This window comes from Dama dama, chromosome 26, assembly GCF_033118175.1.
Source record: "Dama dama isolate Ldn47 chromosome 26, ASM3311817v1, whole genome shotgun sequence".
Lineage (NCBI taxonomy): Eukaryota > Metazoa > Chordata > Mammalia > Artiodactyla > Cervidae > Dama > Dama dama.
The window spans coordinates 50,581,534-50,606,000 of NC_083706.1; the positions used below are offsets into that span (position 1 = coordinate 50,581,534).

The 24,467-nt window shown below is 44.7% G+C and overlaps 2 protein-coding genes across 5 annotated transcripts in view; one reads left to right on the plus strand and one right to left on the minus strand.

The window, feature by feature from the left end:
* Positions 1-1,714: 1,714 nt before the first annotated feature.
* Positions 1,715-2,278, minus strand: LOC133047190 (uncharacterized protein FLJ37310-like). Its single transcript, XM_061130239.1, has one exon. It carries the CDS (start codon positions 2,276-2,278, stop codon positions 1,715-1,717), a length of 564 nt encoding a protein of 187 aa, XP_060986222.1.
* MAP3K4 (mitogen-activated protein kinase kinase kinase 4) overlaps positions 2,226-24,467 on the plus strand; it is a 101,908-nt gene continuing 79,666 nt past the window's right edge. For all 4 annotated transcript variants that reach the window (XM_061130278.1, XM_061130279.1, XM_061130280.1 and 1 more), the window contains exon 1: positions 2,226-2,338. In XM_061130278.1, the coding sequence (XP_060986261.1) occupies positions 2,277-2,338 (62 nt within the window). In that variant the 5' untranslated portion in view covers positions 2,226-2,276. The remainder of the gene's footprint in view (positions 2,339-24,467) is intronic.

The window sequence follows — 24,467 nt, forward strand, 5'->3', positions numbered from 1 at the left end:
AAATAACAATGTATCAGTTTTCTTTTGAAATAGTGGTATTTTTACCAAGTCATTTTATTCAGACCCGTCTGTGTAAAACAGCATCATCCCCTTCAAGCTCCTCCCAGTTTACTTTTCTCCATGCCAGTTATCACTGATATGTTAAATAAGTATTTACTTGTTAATTTGTTTTTATTCTGTCTCTTGTTCCCATCCCCTTACTCAACTAGGAAGTGAACTATACAGGAAAAGACTTTGTTTTGCTTACCACTATATCCCCAGCATCTAGCTTAGTTCCTGGCACACATGCATTTAATAAGTACTTGTTGAATGGTGTTGAATACAATGAATTTCAATTTGGAAATTCAGCACTATCAGGTCATATAATAATAGACTATCTTAATAGAGCACATTAATAATTCTAAAATTAAAATTAATAAAAAGCAGAGACATCACTTTGCCCACAAAAGTCCATATAGTCAAAGCTATGGTTTTTCCAAAGCTATGGTCCAACTCTCATGAATGTGAGAGTTGGACCATAAAGAAGGCTGAGTGCTGAAGAACTGATGCTTTTAAACTGTGGTTTGGAGAAGACTCTTGAGAATCCCTTGGACTGCAAGATCAAACCAGTCAGTCCTAAAGGAAATCAACCCTGAATATACATTGGAAGGCCTGAGACTGAAGCTGAAGCTCCAATACTTTGGCCACCCCATGCAAAGAGCCAACTCACTGGAAAAGACCCTGATTCTGGGAAAGACTGAGAGCAGGAGGAGAAGGAGAGGACAGAGGGTGAAATGGTTGGATGGCATCACCGACTCAATGGACATGAGTCTGAGCAAACTCCGGGAGACGGTGAAGGACAGAGGAGCCTGGTGTGCTGCAGTACATGGGGTCACAGAGTCAGACACAACTGAGTGAGTGAACAACGACAAAACAGAGGATATAGACTGAAAAAGTTCTTAAACTACAGAGAAATTTCTGTAAAGTACTGCGTGCACAATAGCTAATTTCACATATGCATGTGAAATGCACGAATATGTATATACAATATAACGAACTTTTGAATGTGATACAGCTATCTGGCCTTTAATTATATCTAAAATTTTTCATCTTGGCCACTCTTCTTACCAACAACAACATTTAATCAATAAGTGTATCTTACATAGTCAAGCTCCACCGAAAGAGCTTCTGAACACCAACGCATTTGAATGAATAGACACTGTACTTAATTTTCAATGATGCTCTTTTTGAGTTAAGTCTGAACTTCACCTTTAGGGACATTTATTTTGTCAAGCCTTGCAACTTAAAACGGTGAACCCTGCATGCTCTGTGAGTAAAAGATGCGGTGGAATTTCAGTTGTTTCTTTGACTCTGAAATAATCTTTGGAACATCTCTTTCTCCCTCGGTGTAGGAGCACTGCAACCCGAGTGTCTGCAAAATCCATACTCTCTTCCTGTGATCCTGCGGTCAGGAGGTTAGATAAGCATTCTTTCCCGCCCTGTAGAGAGCGGGGCGACTTGAATGTTATGCGTTTCCAGTCTTGTCTGTGCTCACGGCGCTTTCAAAAGCGTAGCGCTCCCCCAGACCCCTCCCAAGACCCCCAAAGCGCCCGCGCCCGCGCGTGAACGACCAGCGTTGCATCCATCCATCCTTGTCTCTGGACGACGGCCTGTCCGTTTGGCTACGATCCCCTTGCTGAAGTTTACAAAGCACGGGAACGTCGGGAATCGCCGCCTAGCCGAAGCCGCGCCGCTCTGCGCGGGGTGCACGCCCAGCGCTGACCGACCACCTGGGCGCACCGGCGCGCACCGCCCGCCGCACACAGCCCCGCTGCGCGAAGCCAGACGGCGGCGCCGCGCCCCCGGCCGGCCCGTCCGCGCCCGCAGCCCTGCCCCGGGCGCCCGCCTTCCCGCCCTCCCGCGCCGGGCCGCTCCCGCCGCCGCCGCCGCCCCCGCGGCGCCCGCCGCCCGGGGAAGCGCGTCCCTCGCCGCCCGCCGCCCGCGGAAGCGCGTCCCTCGCCGCCCGCCGCCCGCGGAAGCGTGTCCCTCGCCGCCCGCCGTAGCCCGGCCGGCCGCCGTCTCCAAGATGGCCGCGGCGCGAGCGGCTCCCGCGGCGGGCTAGCGCGGCGGGGGCGGAGCCGAGCCCCTCCCGCACCCCCGGGGCGCCCCGGGCCCCCCGCGCTTGCCTGCCGCTCGCTGCCCGCCGCGGCCATGCGGGGCCCCGCGCACGGATGAGAGAAGCCGCCGCCGCCGCCGCGCCGGTGCCGCCGCCCGCCTGCGCCGTCACCTCAGCCGCCATGGAGGAGCCGCCGCCGCCTCCGCCGCCAGAGCCCGAGCCCGAGCGCTGCCGGGCGGCGAGGTGAGCGCTGCGGGCCCGGCGCCCAGAGCGGGGCGCGCCCCGGCCTGCGGGGGGCGTGGGGTATCGGGGTGAGGGGGGGGGGTCCTCCGCTTCCCGCCAGGTGCTGCGGGAGCATCCAGGCGGCCGCCGGGGCGCAGCCCGGGGCGGTACCCGGTGCGGGCGGGCAGGGCGGCCGAGTCGCGCGGCTGGGGCGCCGCGGGGTCCGCGCGAGCGCCCAGCCCGCCGGCCTCGCTGCGGCTTCCCCTGCTCGCGGGGGGCGCGCTGGGAGACTCCCCCACCTCCTGTCCCACGCTGCAGCCGCGACCCTCGTCTCCAGCGAAAACGCTGCCTCCCCTGCGCCCCTCTGCGAGGCAAGGTGGACGCTCGCGAAGCAGATACACGCTGGTCGTGTCCGTTCTCCTCCTGCCGTCCGTTTTTGTCCACCACCCCGCCACCCCCCATCCCCGAGGGTGCCTGCTGAGAAACTGCATTGAGGTTCTGCAAACAGGTTGCTTTCTCTTTTCGAGGGCTCTCCCCACCCCTCCTTCCCGGCCGTCGGTAGGAGCCCGGTGCAGACGGTTGCTCGCACGTGCATATCAAGTAAAGGACCGATTTGTGCACAACTTGGCTCCCCCACCACCACCCCCGCGGGAAAGCTCTAAGATGGAACTTTGGTACCCAAAGCGTGCCTGTGCCTTTCGGTTCCCCTAGGGACTCCGTTCCGCAATGTTGATGCCGTTTTAGTGACTGGGAGACGGAAACGCACCATAAACGAGGAGCTCTCCGCTCCTCTTGCGTGCCTCTGTTTGTCTGTTCAGATGCCCTCTTACCCCCCTGTCCTCTGCATCGCCCCGTATAAACTTGCAGACTGCTGCCCCCTGTCCCCGTAAGGAGAATAACTTCCACATCTGCTCCTGCATCTTAACTGTCTTGCTGTGTAGTTGCAGAAATAAGGGAGTTAAGTGTCCTTTTTCCTCCTTAAAGAAGTTTTAAAAGCCCGTAGCTGTAGTTTGAACCGAATACAGGAACCACATTCGTGCCTGTTATGACCCAGTCGGCCCAAACAGATCTGCTTTTTTATAAGCTGTGAAGAAAGTCGTTCTTCATTTTCCTTCATTCCAAACTCCTGAGATACTCTGGTGAGCTTTTAGGGGAACAGCTTCTCTAAGTCGTGGTATGTGGTGCAATGAGAATTCGTTTTGGTCCTTTGGACTGTATCTAACATTTTTAGAGCTTTTGTCAGAAAGTTTGTGCATTTGTTAGTAGAGTCATTCTTGAGTATTTTGACCTCTGTAAGTTTCTCTTTAAAAATAATAACGAACACTTATCGCTTTAACCTTGCCCTTTCGTTTGCTTATGTTAACCCTTTAATCTTGACCAGCAGCCTTACAAGGTATGTCCTATTACTGTCTTTTTTCAAGATGAGGAAACTGAGGCACAGCGTTAATTGTTTTGTCCAGGGTTTCATAGCTAGTCCCCAGCTCAGGTCTGGCTGTACTCTCCCTGCCTCTGATCCCCATAAAAAGGAGATGTGATTTCATGATACAAATGAGCAGATCAGAAGTTGTAAGTCTATGCAGCTGTACTCTGGGAAAAAATGGATGTGAGCATTCTTAGGTAAAAGTAAAAGGAACAGAGAAAATTGAAAATGTGCTGTTAAAAATGACTTTCTCTAATGATGAAAAGAAACCTCGAGTTTTCGGCCAGGTTTCTGTCTTTGTTATAGTAGAAATAGGTCAGGATAATGGGCTTCATCCAACTTTAAGTGAACAGCAGTGCACGGAACAAGCAGATCTTAGAAATATTTTTCTTAGCAACATCGCAGTTAATTTTGCAATAGCAAATCTGTAGAACATTACTTGACAGAGCTGTTTATTTTCTCTTCTGTACATCCTCACTGTTACCACCACCTCTTCAATGTGCTGAGCAGACCTCTGACCAGCTTACTGTAGATCATTAGTAGGAGACGCTTCAGGGCTTCTGCAGTTGTTTATTTGAATTTCTTCTGTTTGTGTGTTTAACCATTTCAGAGAAGCTTGGTGTGCATTATTTTCAAATAACGCTGGATGCCACACTTGGCCACACTGGGGACCAGTAACGTGCCTTGTGCTTCTAGGTTAACTGGTCTGGGAACGGACCAGAGTAGAGCTCCCCGCCTCCCCACCGCTGTCTGCCGTCCTTGTTCACGTCGTTCATGGTGGTGTGTCATTGATCAGGAAGGCTGGTCTAACGCACAGGTCTCTGGTGGAAAGCAGGCCCGCACACGTTGGCCAGGCCTGCAGCGTGGCAGGTGCCAGCGCAGCACATCTGCTCCGCGCCTGCTGACGCCAGAGTTATGCAATGACCGGGGAGCACAAGACAGGTTGAGAGGGGATCGTGCGCTTACAGTTTTACTGCCTGTTGTCTCTCGGGGATACCTCTTGTCCTTGTTTTTGATAAATAATTCATGATAAGGATAGAGCAGTCGTTACTGTTAGTGATTAAACTTAGGAATACATAAGCATTTCTTAGCAATTTCTTTTTTAAGCTTCTGGGTCAGTTGTAGGAGGATCCCGAAATTATCAGGAGAGCTATTAAAACCGATCTGGAACAGTTTACTTTTGTAATTTCTTGAATCGGCACTTTAAAAAGCCCTAAAAGCTGATTGGGGACTACTCCTATCTCCTGTAAGGTTTCATGAAAATATTTATGTTAAAAATAGCCCCATTGTTCTTGTTTATTGACTGTGTAAAGTACAGGTTACTTGAAATAACTTTTTGAAACCAGTGACTTTATTATTTACTGTAATACAGTTCTTTTAAGTTTATTTGGAAAAAACAGGTTTCGCTGTTAAAAAAAAAAAAAGTCCTTGACTATCCTGTGACTCCTCAGTGATTTGATCCCTGTCTCTCTACCTCACTGTGCCCTTGGAGCCTGCTTGTTTCCGTCCTGACACGGGATGTCCCTCACCTATGTGTTCTCCCTGGTGGAATCCACCTCTGCAGGCTCTCCCGGCTCCATCAGTGATGGGCGTGGTGTGAGACCCTTACAGGGGGCGCTAACCACTGACCAGGTGGCTTTGGACAGAGAAGCAGTGACCACAAGCAGTAACAAAGGGCTCCAGCGAGGCAGAAGCTCCCCCTTCATGTTCTAAAATGGGGACGGCTGTCTCTCAGGAAGGATTTTGTGGTTCCCTTTAATTGTCATGTTGTCAGAAGTGGCTTCTGCTGCCTTCATCTGTGTTCTCTGGGTGTCTTGTAAATCTTGTTCTGAGCCCTGCTGAAATAGGGGGATATAAAGTCTTGATTGCTTACTGGATACATTTGCCTTAATAACTTCCTGTTACTTCGTAATCCCTCATCCCTCAGAGGTTATCGTCTTTCACTCATAGCAGTCTGTTGTTTCACCTTCTCGTTTGACCAGGTGGTTTGTATTCTTTTTAAAGACACTTTGATGCCGCCAGTGGGCAGGCCATTGGAAATGATTTCTTAGAGGAGGCATGGAGGAGATGTTAGAAAGGGAGTTTGGCCAGGGACTGCCATGGGTCTGTAAAAGCTGGCCTTCCTTGGGCAGGATAAGGTAAGCAAGGTCGAGGCACGGAGCTTCAGCTCCCGCCTGGCTTCATCTATGCCTGGCGGGTCAGTGTACCCTCTTGCCAAAGTATAATTAAGAGATTGACTGGTCAGCATGATGTCAGCAAGGGAAATTAGTGGAATGATCTTCGCGACTGATGTTACCACACCAAGCTGGCTTGCACCCCTGTCAGGCATAGACCCTGCTCCCAGGATGAGAGGTGTGTGAGAGTCTCACTCTTAGGCTTTCATTTTCCTAGACTTCGCACACGCTGCTCTTTTCCCTCAATTAGTTATTCAGTCACTCAGTTGTGTCTGGCTCTTTGCAACCCCATGGACTGCAGCACGCCAGGCCTCCCTGTCCTTCACCATCTCCCAGAGTTTGCTCAAACTCATGTCCATTGAGTTGGTGATGCCATCCAACCATCTCATCCTGTCATCCCCTTCTCCTCCTGCCCTCAATCTTTCCCAGCATCAGGGTCTTTTCCAGTGAGTCGGCTCTTCGCATCAGGTGGCCAAAGTATTGGAGCTTCAGCATCAGCTTCCGTCCTTCCAGTGAATATCCAGGGTTGATTTCCTTTAGGACTGACTGGTTTGATCTCACTGCCATCCAGGGGACTCATTGATCACTAACTTCCCTCAGTTGGTTAAGTTACAGTGTGTTTGTTTTTAACCTTTAGTCTTCCTTTAATCAGATTATGACAAGCCTTGCTTTTCCTGCTTCACCTTGAGGTATATTATATCCTCTTCCCTTAAAGACAAAGGTTTTAAAAAACCGTCAGTGGTAGACTTTTGCTAATGGTAAGCCTCAGAGGATCACCTACCTTCTCCACCCTTGCCATAATCCACTCCTCTGACCCTGCCCCCCGCCCCCCGCCCCCTAGTCCTTTGGCTAGTTTCTGGAAGAGGTGTGGCAAAGATGTCAGTTATTGTTGGTGCTTTCCTAAAATGCTTTTTGTCTCTTTTGAGTATTGTGTTCAAAAAAGATCATGATAGTATGTGGTTTTTCTGGACTTAAGTCATAAAATTAAATGTAAAAAACTTATTAGACCCACATAAAAAAATTCTGTGCAGTTATTACTAAAAAACCATGTTTTTAAGACTTATTCCGTGACATGGGCAAATGCTCGTGATATAATTCCTCCTAGATAAGTCTTCACACCAGTGGGACCTGCTAGCCCGTTGTTGAAAAGATGCTCCGGCACTTCTGTTTGTCCACACCCTCTGCTGTGTTCAGTGAGAGGTCAGAGCATGCGGCAGCAGGAGCGGGATGTGGTAGCCAGCCCGTGAGGTGTCTGCTCAGATCACTGGCATTTCCCCACCAGCTCGGCCTGTCCGCCCTGTCTTCCCTCCCCGCGTGGCCCCGTGGCACAGACGGAGCTGCCCTCGTCCTCCACTTGCCTGGCTGTAGGGATGGCGCTTGATGAGAGCTCGGCCCCCTGGAGCTCTTTCCTAGGAGTTTTCAGATGGGAGCTGAAGGACAGAAAAGCTCTTCATAGTAACTGAAATGTATCCTGTGCAGTCCTGAGCTTACGGGTAGCTCCCTGGAGCTCTAGTCACCATCTCACAGAGAGTAATAGTTTGGTTTCAGACAGGCGTCTTTGGCCACTGTCGTCTTCTGCTACATTCATTCCCATTTTTCTCTTGATTCAGCATGTGAATTAATAAATCCCTTTATTTTTGTTTAAATGGTTAATAATTTGAATTAAAACCCTTATACTTAGTGTGATCCTATTAAAACAAAAAGTGTATATGTGTTTAGAAAATAGGTCGAAGGGATACATGCTACTTTTTTCCTAAAATTTTTCATAAGGAACGTTGCATGCTTTTATTTTACAATAAAAAGAGAACCTAACTTAGTGTACATTTATAATTTTAAGTCTCTCTGCTTTACATTGTTCCTAAAATAGAAATTGATGAGGTTCTATATGCCATACAAAGGGAGTGCTGTTGCCAAATTTTAAATTAATTTAAATTTTCTCTTTAAGAATTTTGAATATATGAACTATCTGAGCTGACTGTATCCAGTTGATTTTCTTTAAGTACTAATGGCGTAGGCAGTATGAAAATTTCTTTTTGACCTGTAAGATCATTTGTTGTATTTTGCAGACATTGATAGACTTACGAGTCTCATGGATCATATGGATGCCAAATGTTTATAAAGTAGCAGGGAAAGCTATTAAGAATATATTAGGCATGCTTTTAAAGGCATTTTATAAGTGGATTTCATTTCAGCATAATTTCAGAAGAAATAAGCCTTCTGTGGAAAAAAGTGGATACTAAGCTTTGTTTTCCGTGGAACTTTTTTTTTTGCATATGAGCAGGCTATTTGAGGATACTGCTGAACTGTAGAATGTTCTGAACAGGGCTTATTAGAGGACAACTAGTTTAGAGATGTAAAATTAACAGAAATTGTCAACCTTTTTAGGCTTTCAGAAATATTTTGGAAGAAAAATGAATGCGTGTGTTATTTTTATTGTACCATTAAACATTCTGAAGATCTTTTATGTGGGAACATAAAAATGTAGGTATAACTTGGTTTTCTCACTGAGTGGTTAGAGGTAGTGTTTTGAATGTTTAAGTATTTAGTTCTTATTCCAATATGGAATTGAGCACTTACTGTCTTATTGCAAGTCTTACAAGTCTTACAGGTAGTGTGCGTTTAGTCCCGCTTTGCATTGCTTGTGGACTTTCAGGAGGTTGGAGCTCGGAGCGGGAAGGGAGCTTGGGGATCATCTGGGCGGTGCCCTCCGTCCTAGAGGTGAGAAAGCCAGCCCGAGAGGCTGCGGCTTCCCCGAGGTCTCCCGGCTCTGGCTCCCCTGTCCTTCTGTCAGACTGTGCTCCCATTAAGGTCCACAGCTCGAGGTCCACAGCTCAGACCCACACACCAAATGCAGCGGAATCCTGTGTTTTCTGATTAACTGGACTTTACAGGACAGAACAGCGATGAAAGATTTTTAGGGAAAAAAAGCAAAATAAATAAATAAATAAACAAACCCTGCCCGAAAATCTCCCCCAAACTCATTGTACACAACTGTTTTTCCCCCATGAAACTTTACTTCAGTCTTTCAGATTGACAGAATAAAGAGGAGCCAGTGCTCAGACCTTTTTAGAGATCTCGTTCTTCTTCCCAGTACTCGGTTTTTAGGCCATGGCGGCCGCAAGGTTATAATTTCTGTCCTGGGGTGGGGCTACTGAAATTCTGGCTGCAGTTGTGACCTGTGGTAGGAAATATATTTTACAACAGCGTGTGGATGCTGTGTAACTGAAATAAAAATTGATGGAACAGCGCTTGACCTTATATGATATACTCTAGTAATTCTCGTTTTTGTTCTCTTCTATTAAAAAAGATAGTTCATCATGACTCATTGAATTGATTTTATCATCCACAAGGGGGCTGTGACCCTCACTTTGAAAAACATGGCTCCACCAAAATTAAGGGAAAATGCTATTAAACCTTGTCCCTTGTCCCTTCAGATTGAGTCAGGAGAACAGGCATAGTGTTTGTCCAGTAAGTGATCAAAAGGCATTTTGAAGAAGCCAGGCACGATTAGGATCTGGCTGTTTTCTTCCTTGAAAACAGCATTGTTTCACACAGGCAAGAATAAGAATGCATCTTATCTTCGTCTCCCAAGGTCGTTCTCTTCGTTGCTTATCCTTAAACATAAGACTTGTAAAGATGAGTTTAAAATTTAGTATAAATTTTGGAGTAAAATTGGGATTGGAATATATGAATATTTTAGATTATTCATTTTTCTCTGAAACACTAATATGTATTTAATTTTTTTTTCCAATAGAGTAATCCTCAAGAAAAGGGAAAAAAGAAACTCATTCTCTCCCACTGTGTGTGTGTGTGTGTGTGTGTGTGTGTGTGTGTGTGTGTGTTGGGGTACAGCGGTTTTCACTGCAGTGAAGTATGTTTTTAAGAAAATGATGACCTGGGGTGCTGTCTACCCGCTTAGTTCTCCCTCCTGTTCTGGGCTCCTCTGAGGCATCGCTCACCTCAGGGTCGGCCTTTCCTTGACCTTGTGCCCTTCGCCGAGGTGCATGTGTGCGCGCTCAGGCCTGTCCAACTCTCTGTGACCCTTTGAAGTGTAGCCTGCCGGGCTCCTCTGTCTCTTGAGATTTTCCAGGCAAGAAAACTGGAGTGGGTTGCCATTTCTTTCTCCAGGGGATCTTCCCAACCCAGGGATGGAACCCGGGTCTCCTGTGTCTCCTGCATTGCAGACAGGATTCTTGACCTCTTGAGCCATCGCTTAGATTAAGTCCTTCTGTTAAAGTCTTCCTGGTCCCCATGGTTTTCCACCACGTTTTAGTACCTCGCCATTTGTGATTATCCGTTTGTGTGAATGTTTCTTTGCTGCTTGCTGGCCTCAGGAGACATCAGACTCCAGGAGGGCAGAGGCCTGGCTGTCTGGCTCATGCTCGGGTCCCAGTTCCGGGCATGGTGTAATGATCAGTAGGCTCTCAGCAGCTCTTAGACTTGTCGGGTGGAGGAGGCAGTGGATATAGTGGTGAGGGCACATGGGTGTTGGTCCTAGAGTCAGTGCGTGTTAGTCTAGGCAGACAGGCTTTGAACCTTGCCTTCTGATCACCAGCCTGCATGTGATACTGGGGAATTATTTCACCTCTTTCCGACTCAGTTTCCTGATTTGAAAAGCAAATAATAATAGCACCTACTTACTAGGTTGTTATTAATTAGATGAGACAATCACCTTTTGCAAAAAGTACCCAATAATTTTTAGCTATCGTTATTAGATTTCTTTTCTTCTTTTACATTTTTTTCTTTTAAAGTGATAAGAGGGGAAGTCCATCATAATTAATTTTCATAAAAGGCCATCAAGTGTGCTTTGAGGCTACGTACATTTTAAAACAGTTGCAATAATCTTTATCCAAGAAGCATTTGTTTTTCTGTGTCTCTGGAAGTCATAAATGAGGATTTGGGGGCCCGGCTTTTCCAAATTCCCTTTTTTGCTTCAGTTATAATTATTTTGTGTATTATTCCTAAAGGTATTTAGAATTCTGACCGAAGGATCATAAATCACGCTACTAGTCAGAAGTGTAATACTATAGGTTGAATGACTCCTTTAAGTCGTTAGGTATAGCTCAGTCTTTTTTCTCTAGAACTTGTTTTTAGTTTTTTTGTTGAACTTGACATGTCTTTACAACTTAGCTTAGTACTGTTCATTTTTTAAAATGTTGTGCATTATGTTTAAAAGTAATGCTTTCCAAACTGATCTAGCTATTATTGCCTTAGAAAAGTGAATGAGATTACTTTTCTTAATCAGTTAGAAATCTCTGGTTATAAAGGCAACACATATCAATTGTAGAAAAGTCTGAGAAGTATAAAGAAGAAAATAGTCATAATCCTACTGTCTAAAAATAGTCACCATTAACATTTTCGCATATTTCTTCCCTGGGCTTTATCTCTTATCTGTGTGTGTGTGAGAGAGAGATTTACATATATATAAGTTTATATGTATAAGTTCTTCCTCCATACAGTTTTATCTTGCTGTCCTTAGGTGTGTATGACTCTCTGCGACTCTGTGGACTTTATGTAGCCCACCAGGCTCCTCTGTTCATGGGATTCTCCAGGCAAGAGTACTGGAGTGGGTTGCCCTTCCCTTCTCCAGGGGATCTTCCCAACCCAGGGATCAAACCCAGGTCTCCTGGATTGCAGGCAGATTCTTTACTGGCTGAGCCACCGTTAGCAGCTAGCATATCCTGAACACTTTCCCGTGTTGTAAGCATATTGAGTGACACACACTCTTTCTCGTTATCACTGTGCTGTAGTTTAATTGTTTTTGAATTACTTTGACGGCAGTTCTGTCAGCCCTGACTCGCTCCATTGGTGTGATCTCAGCGTGGTTTAAACAGGCCGCCGGGAGCCTGTCCCTGAAAGTCCATGGGGGAGTCGTTCTCCTCAGGCCCAGAGGGGGCCCTTCTTTGCTGGAGACAGGCACGCTGGCCTGGAGCAGCCCGGTGCTCTCGAGGAAGCAGCTCTGTGCAGGAAGCCCCTCTCTCTCGGTGATGGAAAACCTAAGAGAAGGACGCAGCGATTTTTCCTTACATGGTCTTGGTCTGCCCACGGGAACCCCTGTTGGGTAGCGGCTGCCTCCTGACTCCCCTCGAGAGTCCTGTCATGTCTCTGATCCCGGAAGCGCTTGTGATCTCAGTTAATTTAACCAGTCCTCTGTCGGCCTTTATGAGGTGTTTCCATTTCTTTTGCTGTTACAAGCAATGATGTTATGAGCGCTCTTTTTGGCTCAGTCTTTGTGGATACCCAAGATGTTTTATTGGAATAAAATCCTGGAAATGGAATTGCATTATTAAAGAGTATGCATATATTTATGTTAGGTATAATCTGTTCCTCTCCAAGTGTAGAATTTTACATATTGAATTCTCCATAATATAGAGGCAACTATATAGGCTGTTGGTAGAATTTGATAATACAAGAATGAAAGAGAAAGAGAGGCTAGTGAATTAGGTGGGACCTGGTAGGTTCCTTCAGGTTTTTTTTTTTTAATTTTTATTTTGGATTTTTGTGTAATGTTTGTTTTTATGTTGTGCAAGGCGGATGTTTGATACATACGACACGTGTAGTGGGACTTGTCATCTAGAAGTGAATGTGCTCTTGTGGAGATGAGCTTTGTGAAGAGAGCAGCGCCCTACAGATCCCTTCTGCCTGGCCTCTGCCCCTGCTCTCCTCCCCTGACACCGAGTGATGTTTTACATCTTTCACGGAATGCGACGTTCGTGAGATTTGTCTGTGTTTTCTGGATGATGTGCTGTGTCAGTCGCTTCTGACTCTTTGCGACGTCGTGTCTGACTGTAGCCCGCCAACTCCTCTGTCCATGGGCTCCTCCAGGCAAGAATACTGGAGTGGGTTGCCATTTCCTTCTCCAGGGGATCTTCCCAACCCACAGGTCGAACCCAGGTCTCCCACATTGCAGATGGATTCTTTACCGTCTGAGCCATCAGGGAAGCCCAAGAATACTGGAGTGGGTAGCCTAACCCTTCTCCAGGGGATCCTCCCGACCCAGGAATCAAACCAGGGTCTCCTGCATCGCAGGTGGATTCTGAGCTACTGTATTTTTGTTTTTTAAAGTGTTTCATTGTGTAAATGTGTCACAGTGTATTTTATTCACTCAGGGTTTGGGGGAAGGTTGCTTTTGTTTTTGCTTTTTTTTTCCACCATGGTAATCATTTTTAAGTGTTCAGCTCAGTAGTGTTTAAGCATATTCATTCAGGCTGTTGTGTGGCAAGTCTCCAGAACTCTTCATCTTGCGAAAGGAGACTCTGTGCCCAGTAATTAACAACTCCCATCTCCTCTGCCCCAAGCCCTGATGCAGGAAGCTTTCTGAGGTGGAGAACTCCCCAGACTCAGATTTGGCTAGAATGAGGGAGACCCTGAATTTCAATTCCAGTCACTTTGTGAGAAGACCTTCAATACACCCCTGCACTACGTTGCCACTCAGTGGCAGCTAAATTTGAGACTCCTTTAAGCCTAAGGTCCAGACTTCCTGGTGGGTCAGCGGTAAATAACCTGCCTGCTATTGGAGGAGACGAGTTTGATTGCTGGGTCAGGAGGATCCCCTGGAGAGGGAAACGGCAACCCACTCCAGTATTCTTGCCTGGAGAATCCCATGGTCAGAGGAGCCTGGTGGGCTACAGTTCATGGGGTCGCAAAGAGTCAGAGACGAGTTAGTGACTCAGCGACTACAACCAGGCCGAATAGACCCAGTGAGTCACTTGCCTCCTAGAATTTAGTCTCCGTTCACAGTGAACATTTTCCCTTTCCTGAACATGACATTTTTCTGAGCGTCTTGCCTTTGAGTAGATTGGTTTCTGGGTTTCAACTGCCCTTTTCCTCTCTTTCCTCCTGCAGTCGCTTCAGATAGCACTCATCTTCTGAATATTCTCTCACTCCCCTAGGCAGGTAATACTTGTTTTATGTAGGAGTGTAACATAAAACATGCCCTGTCTTCAAGGAATTTATAATCTAGTTGAGAAGAGATAAAGTAAATGGAACCTTTATAATTCATGATCTGGTGTGGAAATGGTAATAAATTTGCATCTGTCATCTACCTATGTGCCATCATTCAAATAGTATCACACGTTTTCTGTAATGATTCTGCAAACTAGATGCATATTTTTCAGGTGGAGAAAGTCTTTAAGAGACTGTTAGTTCAGAATACCTGGACTCAGGGCTCATTCAGCTTTGTTATATTTCAGAGTCTGTGGTCCTCTGTTTTATATACTGTCTCTTTAGTCATAAATGTGAAAGGATGTAATGAATGATTTAAATAATGGTTTGCTGTATCAGTAAGAGATCTCCCCAAAGTGAATAATTCCCAAGTGAATTATACAGGGTGACAGGAGGGCCCTCTTGACAGGGGTGGGCGTAATATCTGAACATACTGTGAGCATTTGCCATCTTAGTAACAGTATTAAACCATCGTTTAAAACTGGCTCTATCATTCCATTTTATGGTTCTGCCATAAACCATTTAAGTTATTACCAGTTGGTTTCTGTCCCAGATAGCGCTACAGTGAACCCCCTGCTAATAGCTCTGCTGGCTCTTCTGGGGGCTTTGTGAAATCATTTTCTGAATGCAGAATTAGAAGGGAGTTTGAGCACATTTAAGAGTTGTAATATCTATCATTAAACATTTTCTTCTGGAAAGATTATTAAAATGTACAGGCCACAAATAGTGCTTACCTTATGAGCTTTCTAGTTTTGAGGATTTTTTAAAGCCTTTGCTAATTTAATAGCCCAGAAAGAGCTATCTTGTTTAGAGCGTCTGGTAACTAATAATAGGTGGAACTACTTTCATGTTTTATTATTTAAATTTATTTTGTGAATTATCTTTTTTTGTTATTTTCCTGTTGGTATCTTAGGATTTTTCTTTGCAGTTTTGATGAATCTTTTATAAATTAAGGACAGTGTTTTTTCTCCAGTTTAACTTTTAAAATGACTGTTACTATTTTTTATATATTGAAGTTTTAAATGTTCATGTAGTTAAATAGTTTAAGTTTTCTTCCATTTCTTTAAAGCTAGGAAGACCAACACATGTAATTAAGAGAATATAGTTTCAGGCCCATTTTTCTGGAAAAATGCAGTAAGTACCATTTTCTATGATACTTTGTGGGAAAAAAATACCGAGCCTATAATACTGGTTTCTGTGTTTTTACATCACTGTAAATATTGTTCTCATAGCCGTGCCCCTAGGAGATACTGAGTAAGTATCTGTTGATGGAATGAATAAGAGTTAATTCAGTGAATCATCACTGGCAGACTTCAATAATTTTGCTGGTTCTTGGCATCTCTTCCTCTGTGCTCTCTTTATGTTCTCGTTTCCTGAGAACTTGTGAACTAATGAAAGACAGAGGCGTGTCCTTTCTTCTGGACTCCTGATGCAAGATGCGACTCCTTTCTGCATCGCTAGGTTCTGCATCTTCCCTGCCTGGTAAGAGCTCTCCTCTTGGAATTGCTCTTTGAGTGAGAGCTGACCTAGCACCTATCATAAGATCCCTATTCCCTTGTTTTAGTAAAAGTAGGATGGCGTTCTGTTCAGATCCCGCTTATCCCTGGTTCATACTGAGGTGTCCCTTTGGCAAAAAAGTAAAACAACCTTTGTTGTCCAGTCGCTCAGTCGTATCTGACTCTTTGCGACCCCCATAGTCTGCAGCCCACCAGACTTTGCTGTGCTTCACTGTCTCCCTGAGTTTGCTTAAACTCATGTCCATCGAATCGGTGACGCCATCCAACCATCTCATCCTCTACTGCCCCCTTCACCTCCTGCCGTCAGTCTTTACCGGCATCAGGGTCTTTTCCAGTGAGTCGGCCCTTCACATCAGGCGATCAAAGTGGTGGAGCTTCAGCATCAGGGCTTCCAATGAATATTCAGGGTTGATTTCCTTTAGGATTGACTGGTTTGGTCTCCTGGCAGTCCAGGGGACTGTCGAGAGTCTTCTCTAGCACCACAGTTCAAAAGCAGCAATTCTTAGGTGCTCTGCCTTCTTTATGGTCCATCTCTCACGACTGTACGTGACTACTGGAAAAACCATAGCTTTGACTATGTATGTGTACCTTTGTCGGCAAAGTGATGTTTCTGCTTTTTAGTGTGCTGTCTAGGATTGTCAGATTTTGTTCCAAGGAGCAAGTGTCTTTTAATTTCATGGCTTCAGTCACCATCTGCAGTGATTTTGGAGCCCAAGAAAATAAAGTCTCTCACTGTTTCCATTGTTTCCCCATCTATTCGCCCTGAAGTGGTGGGGCTGGATGCCATGATCTTTGTTTTTTGCATGTTGAGTTTTAAGCCAGCCTTTTCACTCTCCTCTTTCACCTTCATCGGGAGGCTCTTTAGTTCCTCTTTGCCATTAGTGTGGTATCACCTGCATGTCTGAGGTTATTGATATTTCTCCCCTTGAAAGTGACAGTCGCTCAGTCGTGTCCGACTCTTCGGGACCCCATGAACTATACAGTGCATGGAATTCTCCAGGCCAGAATACTGGAGTGGGTAGCCTTTCCCTTCTCCAGGGGACCTTCCTAACCCAGGGATTGAACCCAGGTCTCCTGCACTGCAGGCAGATTCTTTACCACCTGAGCCACAAGGGAAGCCCAGTTCTCCCCTTACTGAGGTACAATTCATGTATCATACAATTCACCCATTTGAAGTGTCCACATCAATTGTTTTAGTGTGCTCAGAGAGATGTGCAGCCGTCACCAGGTCAGTTTTAGAACCCTGTGATCCCCTCAGGAAGCATCCCTGTGCCCTTTAGCTGCTGCTGTCTGCTAGCCTCATCCCTCCCAGTCCTAAGGGACCATTAACCTACTTTCTGTCCTGAGTGTGTTATACAAATCGAATCATACTATATGTGGTCTGTTAGGACTGACTTCTTTCATTTAACCTGATGTTAGCAAGTTTATCCCTCTTATACGATGTATCAGTCCTTCATTCCTTTCTTTGGCTGAATAGCGGTCCCCTAAATGCATGAATTAATACTGTGCTCTGCTTATCCACTCGTTACTTGGTAGACGTTGGCTTGTTTCCACCTTTTGGCTATTATGAGTAATGATGCTCTAAGTGTTCAAATATGTATACAGGTGTTTGTCTGGACATACGTTTTCATTTTTCTTGCATATATACTTAGGAGTCTAATTGCTGGATCATAGATTTTTCAACCTGGCTGTACCACTTGACATTCCCACCAGCTGTGTATGAGAGTTCTGATTTCTTCACATCCTTGCCCATGCTTATTATTATCTGACTTTTTGAGTATAACCATCCTTATGGATGTAAAGTCCTGTCTCATGGTTTGGATTTGCATTTTCCTAGTGTTGGTAAGCATCTTTTCAGATGCTTATTGGCCGTTTGTGTATCTTCTTTGGACCAACTGTGTATTCAGATCCTTTCTCCATTTTTAATTGGTGTGTCTTTTTATTATTGAATTATGTTCAAGTACTTAAAAGAGACCATGAACATTGAAGAAAAAAATAGAAGACATTAAAAAACTCAAATGGGTCATCTGAAGATGAAAAATACAGTATCTGAAATGACAAATATATTGGATGGAATTATCAACAAAGTAGACACTAGAAAAATGGGCTTGCCTGGTGGTGTGGCCGTAAAGAAACAGCCTGCCAATGCAGAAGATGCCAGAGTTCAGTCCCTGGGTTGGGAAGATCTCCTGGAGAAGGAAATGACAACCCACTCCAGTATTCTTGTCTGGAAAATACCATGGACAGAGGAGTCTGACGGGCTATAGTCCATGGAATTGCAAAGAGTAGGACACGACTGAGCAACTGATCACACTTACACACAGGCACTGTAGAAAAAAAATTTTTTTTGGACTTGTGAACATGGCAATAGAAGGTATGCACAGTGTAGTACAGAGTACTCAGGCCAGAAAAAATGGGCAGAACATCAGTGACAGGTGAGATCCTAGCCAGCACTCAGCATATCTGTGATTGGAGTTCTTGGAAGAGGGAAACCGGAAAAAAGATTTTAAGAAGTATGGCTTAAAATGAACAGACAGTGTAAACCTATAGATTCAAACAGTTCATTGAACCCCAGGAAAGATAAACACAAAAGTTATCACTGGAAAATCACTGCTTAAATCCCTTATTCTTCCATGGTTTCTATTCTTGTGTGTCAGCCTTATAAATAACTTTATTCTTGCAATATTTTTTTCTTCTGCTTTCACATTTCTGTTACTGTATTATGTGGTACATTCTCCTTTTATTTCATTCACCAAACCACTGTGTTCCATATTTGCTTAATTTTCCCCCCCAAAGGCTTTGCCTTTATTGTGTTTAATTGTAGCCTTCATTATGAACCATTTAAGGATGTTTCTAATTATTCCTAAATTAACCATGCTATTCAGTTAAATGTTAATTTATTTTAATTAACCACTTTTACAAGGAGTATGGAGAATAGTGTCCTTCTAAACAGAAAACAAGAGAGCGTCACAAAAGATTGAAAACTGCTGCCTTATTTGGTTAACTTCTTGACATGTACGTGATTTAAAAGTCAGCTTTGTGCAAAGCCGGCTTGTGTGGTCGGGAAGGCATTGTTCTTACCTAATGTGGAAGGAACCTTGTAGCTCAAATACTGATTTGAATTCGTTATACATCTGATACCTTTATCCTTTGAGTGTCTGTCTATTATATGTCAGGATGAGATGTTTTGAAAGGAGAACCCTGCTAAATGTTTGGTAAATATTGTCTAGGTCAGTGCATCTTAACCCTTTTGGGTCATAGACTCCATCTGACAATCCAATAAAACTATGGACTCTTGACTCCAAAAATGCATGTAATTAAAATCTACATTCAGTTTCAGGGGACTCGTAGTCCCCACGATTGAGACACAAAGTATAATAACATAGTTCTGATACTTTATTTTTTACATTCCCTATATTTTGTACATGTTGCGTGTAATTACATACTGTGAGATCGGTTTCCTTTCTGAAACTGTGAGTGGTGTTTATCTTTGGAATACACTGGACTTCAGGCCTCACATTTCCAGCAAATTTCACATTAGCCTACGTATTCAACCACAGTTACCAATTATGTTCTCCTTAGTGAAGAGAGCTATAAAATTAGAAATAGCTTTTTTCTAAAAGTTTTCAGATCCAATAAAAGTTTCCTGCCAGTTTACATCATTCTTAATTAGAAGATAGTTATATTTTTCACAAGACAAACTTTTTGTTTATCTCTAAGTACATCTTTGATGTTGCGTAGTGTTTTATTTCTTAGGTGTTAACTTGCCATTTTTAAGAATTTCACAACTCCTACAGGCATTGTGCCTCTCAAGTGAACAATTATTTTTTTCTCTGTTGACTCCTTGCAGGTGAATTTGGTCTTGCTTGTTGGACTAGTGTAGACAGAATAGCTGTTTAGGTTGAACTGTTTAGATTGAATAGTTGAGCTTTATGTGTGAAAAAGTCAAAGTAGTGTTAGAAAAATGGGTGTATCTTTGTGCCTGTCTGCTAGTGTAAGGATACGTGGGAAATATTTTGCAGAGAAAGGTAGGTTCGCTCCTGCCTCTCCCCTACTGAACGCCCTCTGCAGCTGCACCTTTCTGATCGGATGAAGGGTCCTCATAATCTGACAACTGTCGGCTCCTCTCTGTGCTCTGGTTTGCTTGGCCCTCAGCTCAGGCTGTCCTGACCTTTGGCTTTCTCCAAGGAGCTGTGGGTTCTTCTGTCCTGGCCACTTTCCCCCTCCCTCTCCTGGTCAGTGCCGTCAGCCTTCCTTCTGCCTTCCTTCTTTGGAGATGTCTTCCTTGTTATCACCGTAAGGAATCGCCAAGCTAGATCCTGTCTGCTGGTATGCTTTGTAGTTTTCCTTCACAACATAATGAGGAACTGTGCTTTAAGGACTTTGTAATTAAGCTAAAGGCAAAGGAGAAAAGGAAAGATAGACCTATCTGAATGCAGAGTTCCAAAGAATAGCAAGGAGAGATAAAAAGGCCTTCCTCAGTGATCAATGCAAAGAAATAGAGGAAAACAATAGAATGGGAAAAACTAGAGATCTCTTCAAGGGAACATTTCATGCAAAGATGGGCACAATAGAGGACAGAAATGGTATGGACCTAACAGAAGCAGAAGATATTAAGAAGAGGTGGCAAGAATACACAGAACTATAAAAAAAAAGATCTTCATGACCCAGATAAACATGGTGGTGTGATCACTCACCTAGAGCCAGACATCCTGGAATGCAAAGTCAAGTGGGCCTTAGAAGGCATCACTATGAACAAAGCTAGTGGATGTGATGTAATTCCAGTTGAGCGATTTCAAATCCTGAAAGAAGATGCTGTGAAAGTGCTGCACTCAATATGCCAGCAAATTTGGAAAACTCAGCAGTGGCCACAGGACTGGAAAAGGTCAGTTTTCATTCCAATCCCTAAGAAAGTCAATCCCAAATAATGCTCAAACTACCACACAATTGCACTCATCTCACATGCTAGCAAAGTAATGCTCAAAATTCTCCAAGCAAGGTTTCAACAGTACATAAACTGAGAACTTCCAGATGTTTAAGCTGGATTTAGAAAAGGTAGAGGAACCAGAGATCAAATTGCTAACATCCATTGGATCACTGAAAAAACAGGAGAGTTCCAGAAAAACATCTACTTCTGCTTTACTAACTATGTCAAAGCCTTTGACTGTATGGATTACAACAAACTGTGGAAAATTCTTAGGGAGATTGGAATACCAGATCACCTTACCTGCCTCCTGAGAAATCTGTATGCAGGTCAAGAAGCAACAGTTAGAACTGGACATGGAACAACAGACTGGTTCCAAATTGGGAAAGGAGTACGTCAAGGCTGTATATTGTCACCCTGCTTATTTAACTTCTGTGCAGAGTACATCATGAAACGCTGGGCTGGAGGAAGCACAGCTGGAATCAAGATTGCCAGGAGAGATATCAATAACCTCACATATGCAGATGACACCACCCTTACAGCAGAAAGCAAAGAGGAACTAAAGAGCCTCTTGATGAAAGTGAAAGAGGAGAGTGAAAAAACTGCCTGAAAATTCAACATGCAAAAAACAAAGAGCATCTGGTCCCATCACTTCATGGCAAATAGATGGGGAAACGATGGAAACAGTGAGAGACTTTATTTTCTTGGGCTCCAAAATCACTGCAGATGGTAACTGCAGCGATGAAACTAAAAGATGCTTGCTCTTTGGAAGAAAATCTATGACCAACCTAGACAGCATATTAAAAAGCAGAGACATTACTTTGCCAACAAAGGTCTGTCTTGTCAAAGCTATGGTTTTTCCAGTAGTCATGTATGAATGTGAGAGTTGGACTGTGAAGAAAGCTGAGCGCCGAAGAATTGAAGCTTTTGAACTGTGGTGCTGGACTCTTGAGAGTCACTTGGACTAGAAAGAGATCAAACCGGTCAATCCTAAAGGAGATCAGTCCTGAATATTCATTGGAAGGACTGATGCTGATGCTGAAGCTGAAGCGCCAATACTTTGGCCGCCTGATGTGAAGAAGTGACTCATTGGAAAAGACCCTGATGCTGGGAAAGGTTGAAGGCGGGAGGAGAAGGGGACGACAGAGGATGAGATGGCTGGATGGCATCACCGACTCAATGGACATGAGTTTGAGTAAGCTCCGGGAGTTGGTGATGGACAGGGAAGCCTGGAGTACTGCAGTCCGTGGGGTCGCAGAGTCGGACATGACTGAGCGACTGAACTGACCTGCTAAATAGCTAGTTCTCTGTGTAGATGGAAGCGTTGAGGAGGGCAGGCTTGGCGAGCCTCTTGTTCAGTAATGTGTGTTTCCTCAACTGCTGGCACAGCCCTTGTCCGGTTGAGCCGATGTTGAGTGAACTGAGGGTCTGATGGTGTAGTTAACACACTGCAGTGTGAAACAGTTAATGTGCAGTTTTCAACTGTAGATAAAGAAATCATTGGAATAGAGACCTAAGAAACAAAAAACCTACAGGGAATGAAATAACATACATTTAAAAATTTATTTCTTCTTTCCTCTCAGCTCTTACACAGAATCTCATTCTCAAAGTTAATTGTTGATTTCAAATAACTGGTCTCTAATTTAAAAGGCCTGTATTTCCTGTCCCTCCAGGGGGTGGTTTTACGCTCTATTTTAGACATAAACACACAGATTTACATGAAACTGAAACCCCAGCCTGATCTGATGAGTGCTCGGTTGAGGGGCACGGGTTCTTTGGAGTTCAGAGAAGACAGGGTGTGACTCCTGTACTTGGTCGGGGAGGTAGGCAGCTCCCTGAAGGAGAGCGGAGGTGAGTTACACCCTTTATCTGATGTGCAGAAATAAGACAAAATTCTCATTTCTCTGCCCCCCCCCCCCCCCCCGCCACCTTCTGTTTATATTGTAGACACACAGTGTCTACCCAGCGTGGAGTTAATAGTATTCAAGGAGGTAGGCAGCTCCCTGAAGGAGAGCGGAGTTGAGTTACACCTTATTTTTGACATGCAGAAATAAGACGAAATTTTCATGTTTTCCACCCTGATCTATATCGGAGCCACACTCTGTCTCCCCAGGGCGGAGTTCAGGCTCAGCGTCTCACCCACGGCAGTAGGTGAGGAATGTAGACCTAGAAGAGCTCAGAGGCTTCACCAAAAGAGGGAACCCCAGCGCTGGCCAGAGAGCGCGGTTCCTCAGCTCTCCCCGCAAGCGCTGTCTCCAGCCGACAGGGACCTCCTTCTCCAGGGGGGCGACAGGGACCTCCTTCTCCAGGGGGGCGACAGGGACCTCCTTCCGCAGGGGGCACAGGGCTCTCTGCCTGCCTTTGGGAGGAGGTGGACACCCCAGGGACCTGGGACAGAGAGGTGGGCCCAAGGTGGCAGAGTCCTCGGCTTTGAGGTCGGGCCACGGCTCCAGTTCTGCCCAGACACATTCCAGGGAGCAGAGCAGTGACCTCTGCGTCTGCTTTTTGTCTTCTGCAGCGTAGGGATTGGGAGAGGGGTCTTGGGAAGATGAGATGGCATAGCATTTGTCGATTGCCCAAGTGAGTACCTGCTGTGTGATTGGTGTTTGATAAGGAGAGTGTGATAATCTCCATAATCAACAAGAATGGGCCTTGTGGGCAAGGTATCCTTTCCGAAAACGGCGCCAGAAAGCTCCATGGAGGATTAAATGAGGTCCTGTGGGGTGCTGAGCACAGTGCCTGACAAGATGCTTGGTATTCGGTATGTAAGCCATCAGTTACACTGTTACAGTGCAAGTTGTTTATTACTGTGTGAGGCATTCTGTAGCTGATGCAAAACATAGAAGTCTGATGCATACCCCAGTTTTGGAAGTCACTGTTTTAAGTGGAATTTCCTCACCTACTGTTTAAAAATTGCCTTATAACCACAGTCATCAGTTATAGTGATACAGAATGGCTTAATTTTATAATTTATGTTACATTTTTCATTTCGTCCTGGCTTGTAGTCTTTTATACCTGTACAGTAAATTTCTTAAGCGTTGTCATAGAATCCCATGGCATGGCACGTCATGTCCCAGATCCCAGCCAGGACACCCCGTCGTATTTAGTTATCATGTCTCCTCATCTGTGTCTTGGCTATTACTGTTCCTCAGACTCTGTTTTTGATGACTGTCACAGTTTTAAGGAGGGCCAGTCAGGTATTCTATATACTGTCCCTCAGTTTGGGTTTGTCTGGATTTTTTTTCATGCTTTGACTGGAGTTAGGGCTTTGGGACGGTGACCACAGAGGTGAAGTGCCCTTTTGGTCATTTGAGAGCTCATGTTCTCAACCTGACTTATTACTGATAGTCTTGATTTATTTGATCACTTGTCTATGTAAATTACTTGGATTTTTTTTCCGTAAAGATTTGTCCCTTCTCTTGTTTATTTATATAGTAATTATTTATATCAGTATGGGCTCATGGATTCATGGTTAAAATCCAGTGCTTTGTCGTTTATTTTGCTGCTCAGATTGTTTCAGCTTTGGCCAATGGGGATTCTTTCAGTTGCTCCTGTGGTCATTTTAAGACGCTCCCGTTGGTGTTTTGTCTTTTCAACACTTCCTCAGCGTGCTGCACGTACAAGATACGCCCAGCTCATATTGTGTCTTCCTCACTCCAGTCAGTCCAGGAATTGGCCATTTCGCCAAGAAGTCCTGGTTCTTTTGTTGGAGCATGGTGTTGGAAACCAAGATCTGGTCTCCAAGTAAATGAGCTCTGTCTGTGCTAATGTCAAAGCCGAGGTGAGAGGTTTAATGTCCAAATTGTCCTTATTCCTTTTCCCACTTTTCTTCCCATTTTTCTTCACTGAAAACACTGGGAGAGCATATCATATGTTTGTATTTCCTCGATTTATTCCCTCAACCGTTGGAGTTCATCTTTTGAAAGTATATGTGTTTCACGCCAGTGAGGATGGCTGCTATCCAAAAGTCTACAAGCAATAAATGCTGGAGAGGGTGTGGAGAAAAGGGAACCCTCTTACACTGTTGGTGGGAATGCAAACTAGTACAGCCGCTATGGAAAACAGTGTGGAGATTTCTTAAAAAACTGGAAATAGAACTGCCATATGACCCAGCAATCCCACTTCTGGGCATACACACTGAGGAAACCAGATCTTAAAGAGACATGTGCAC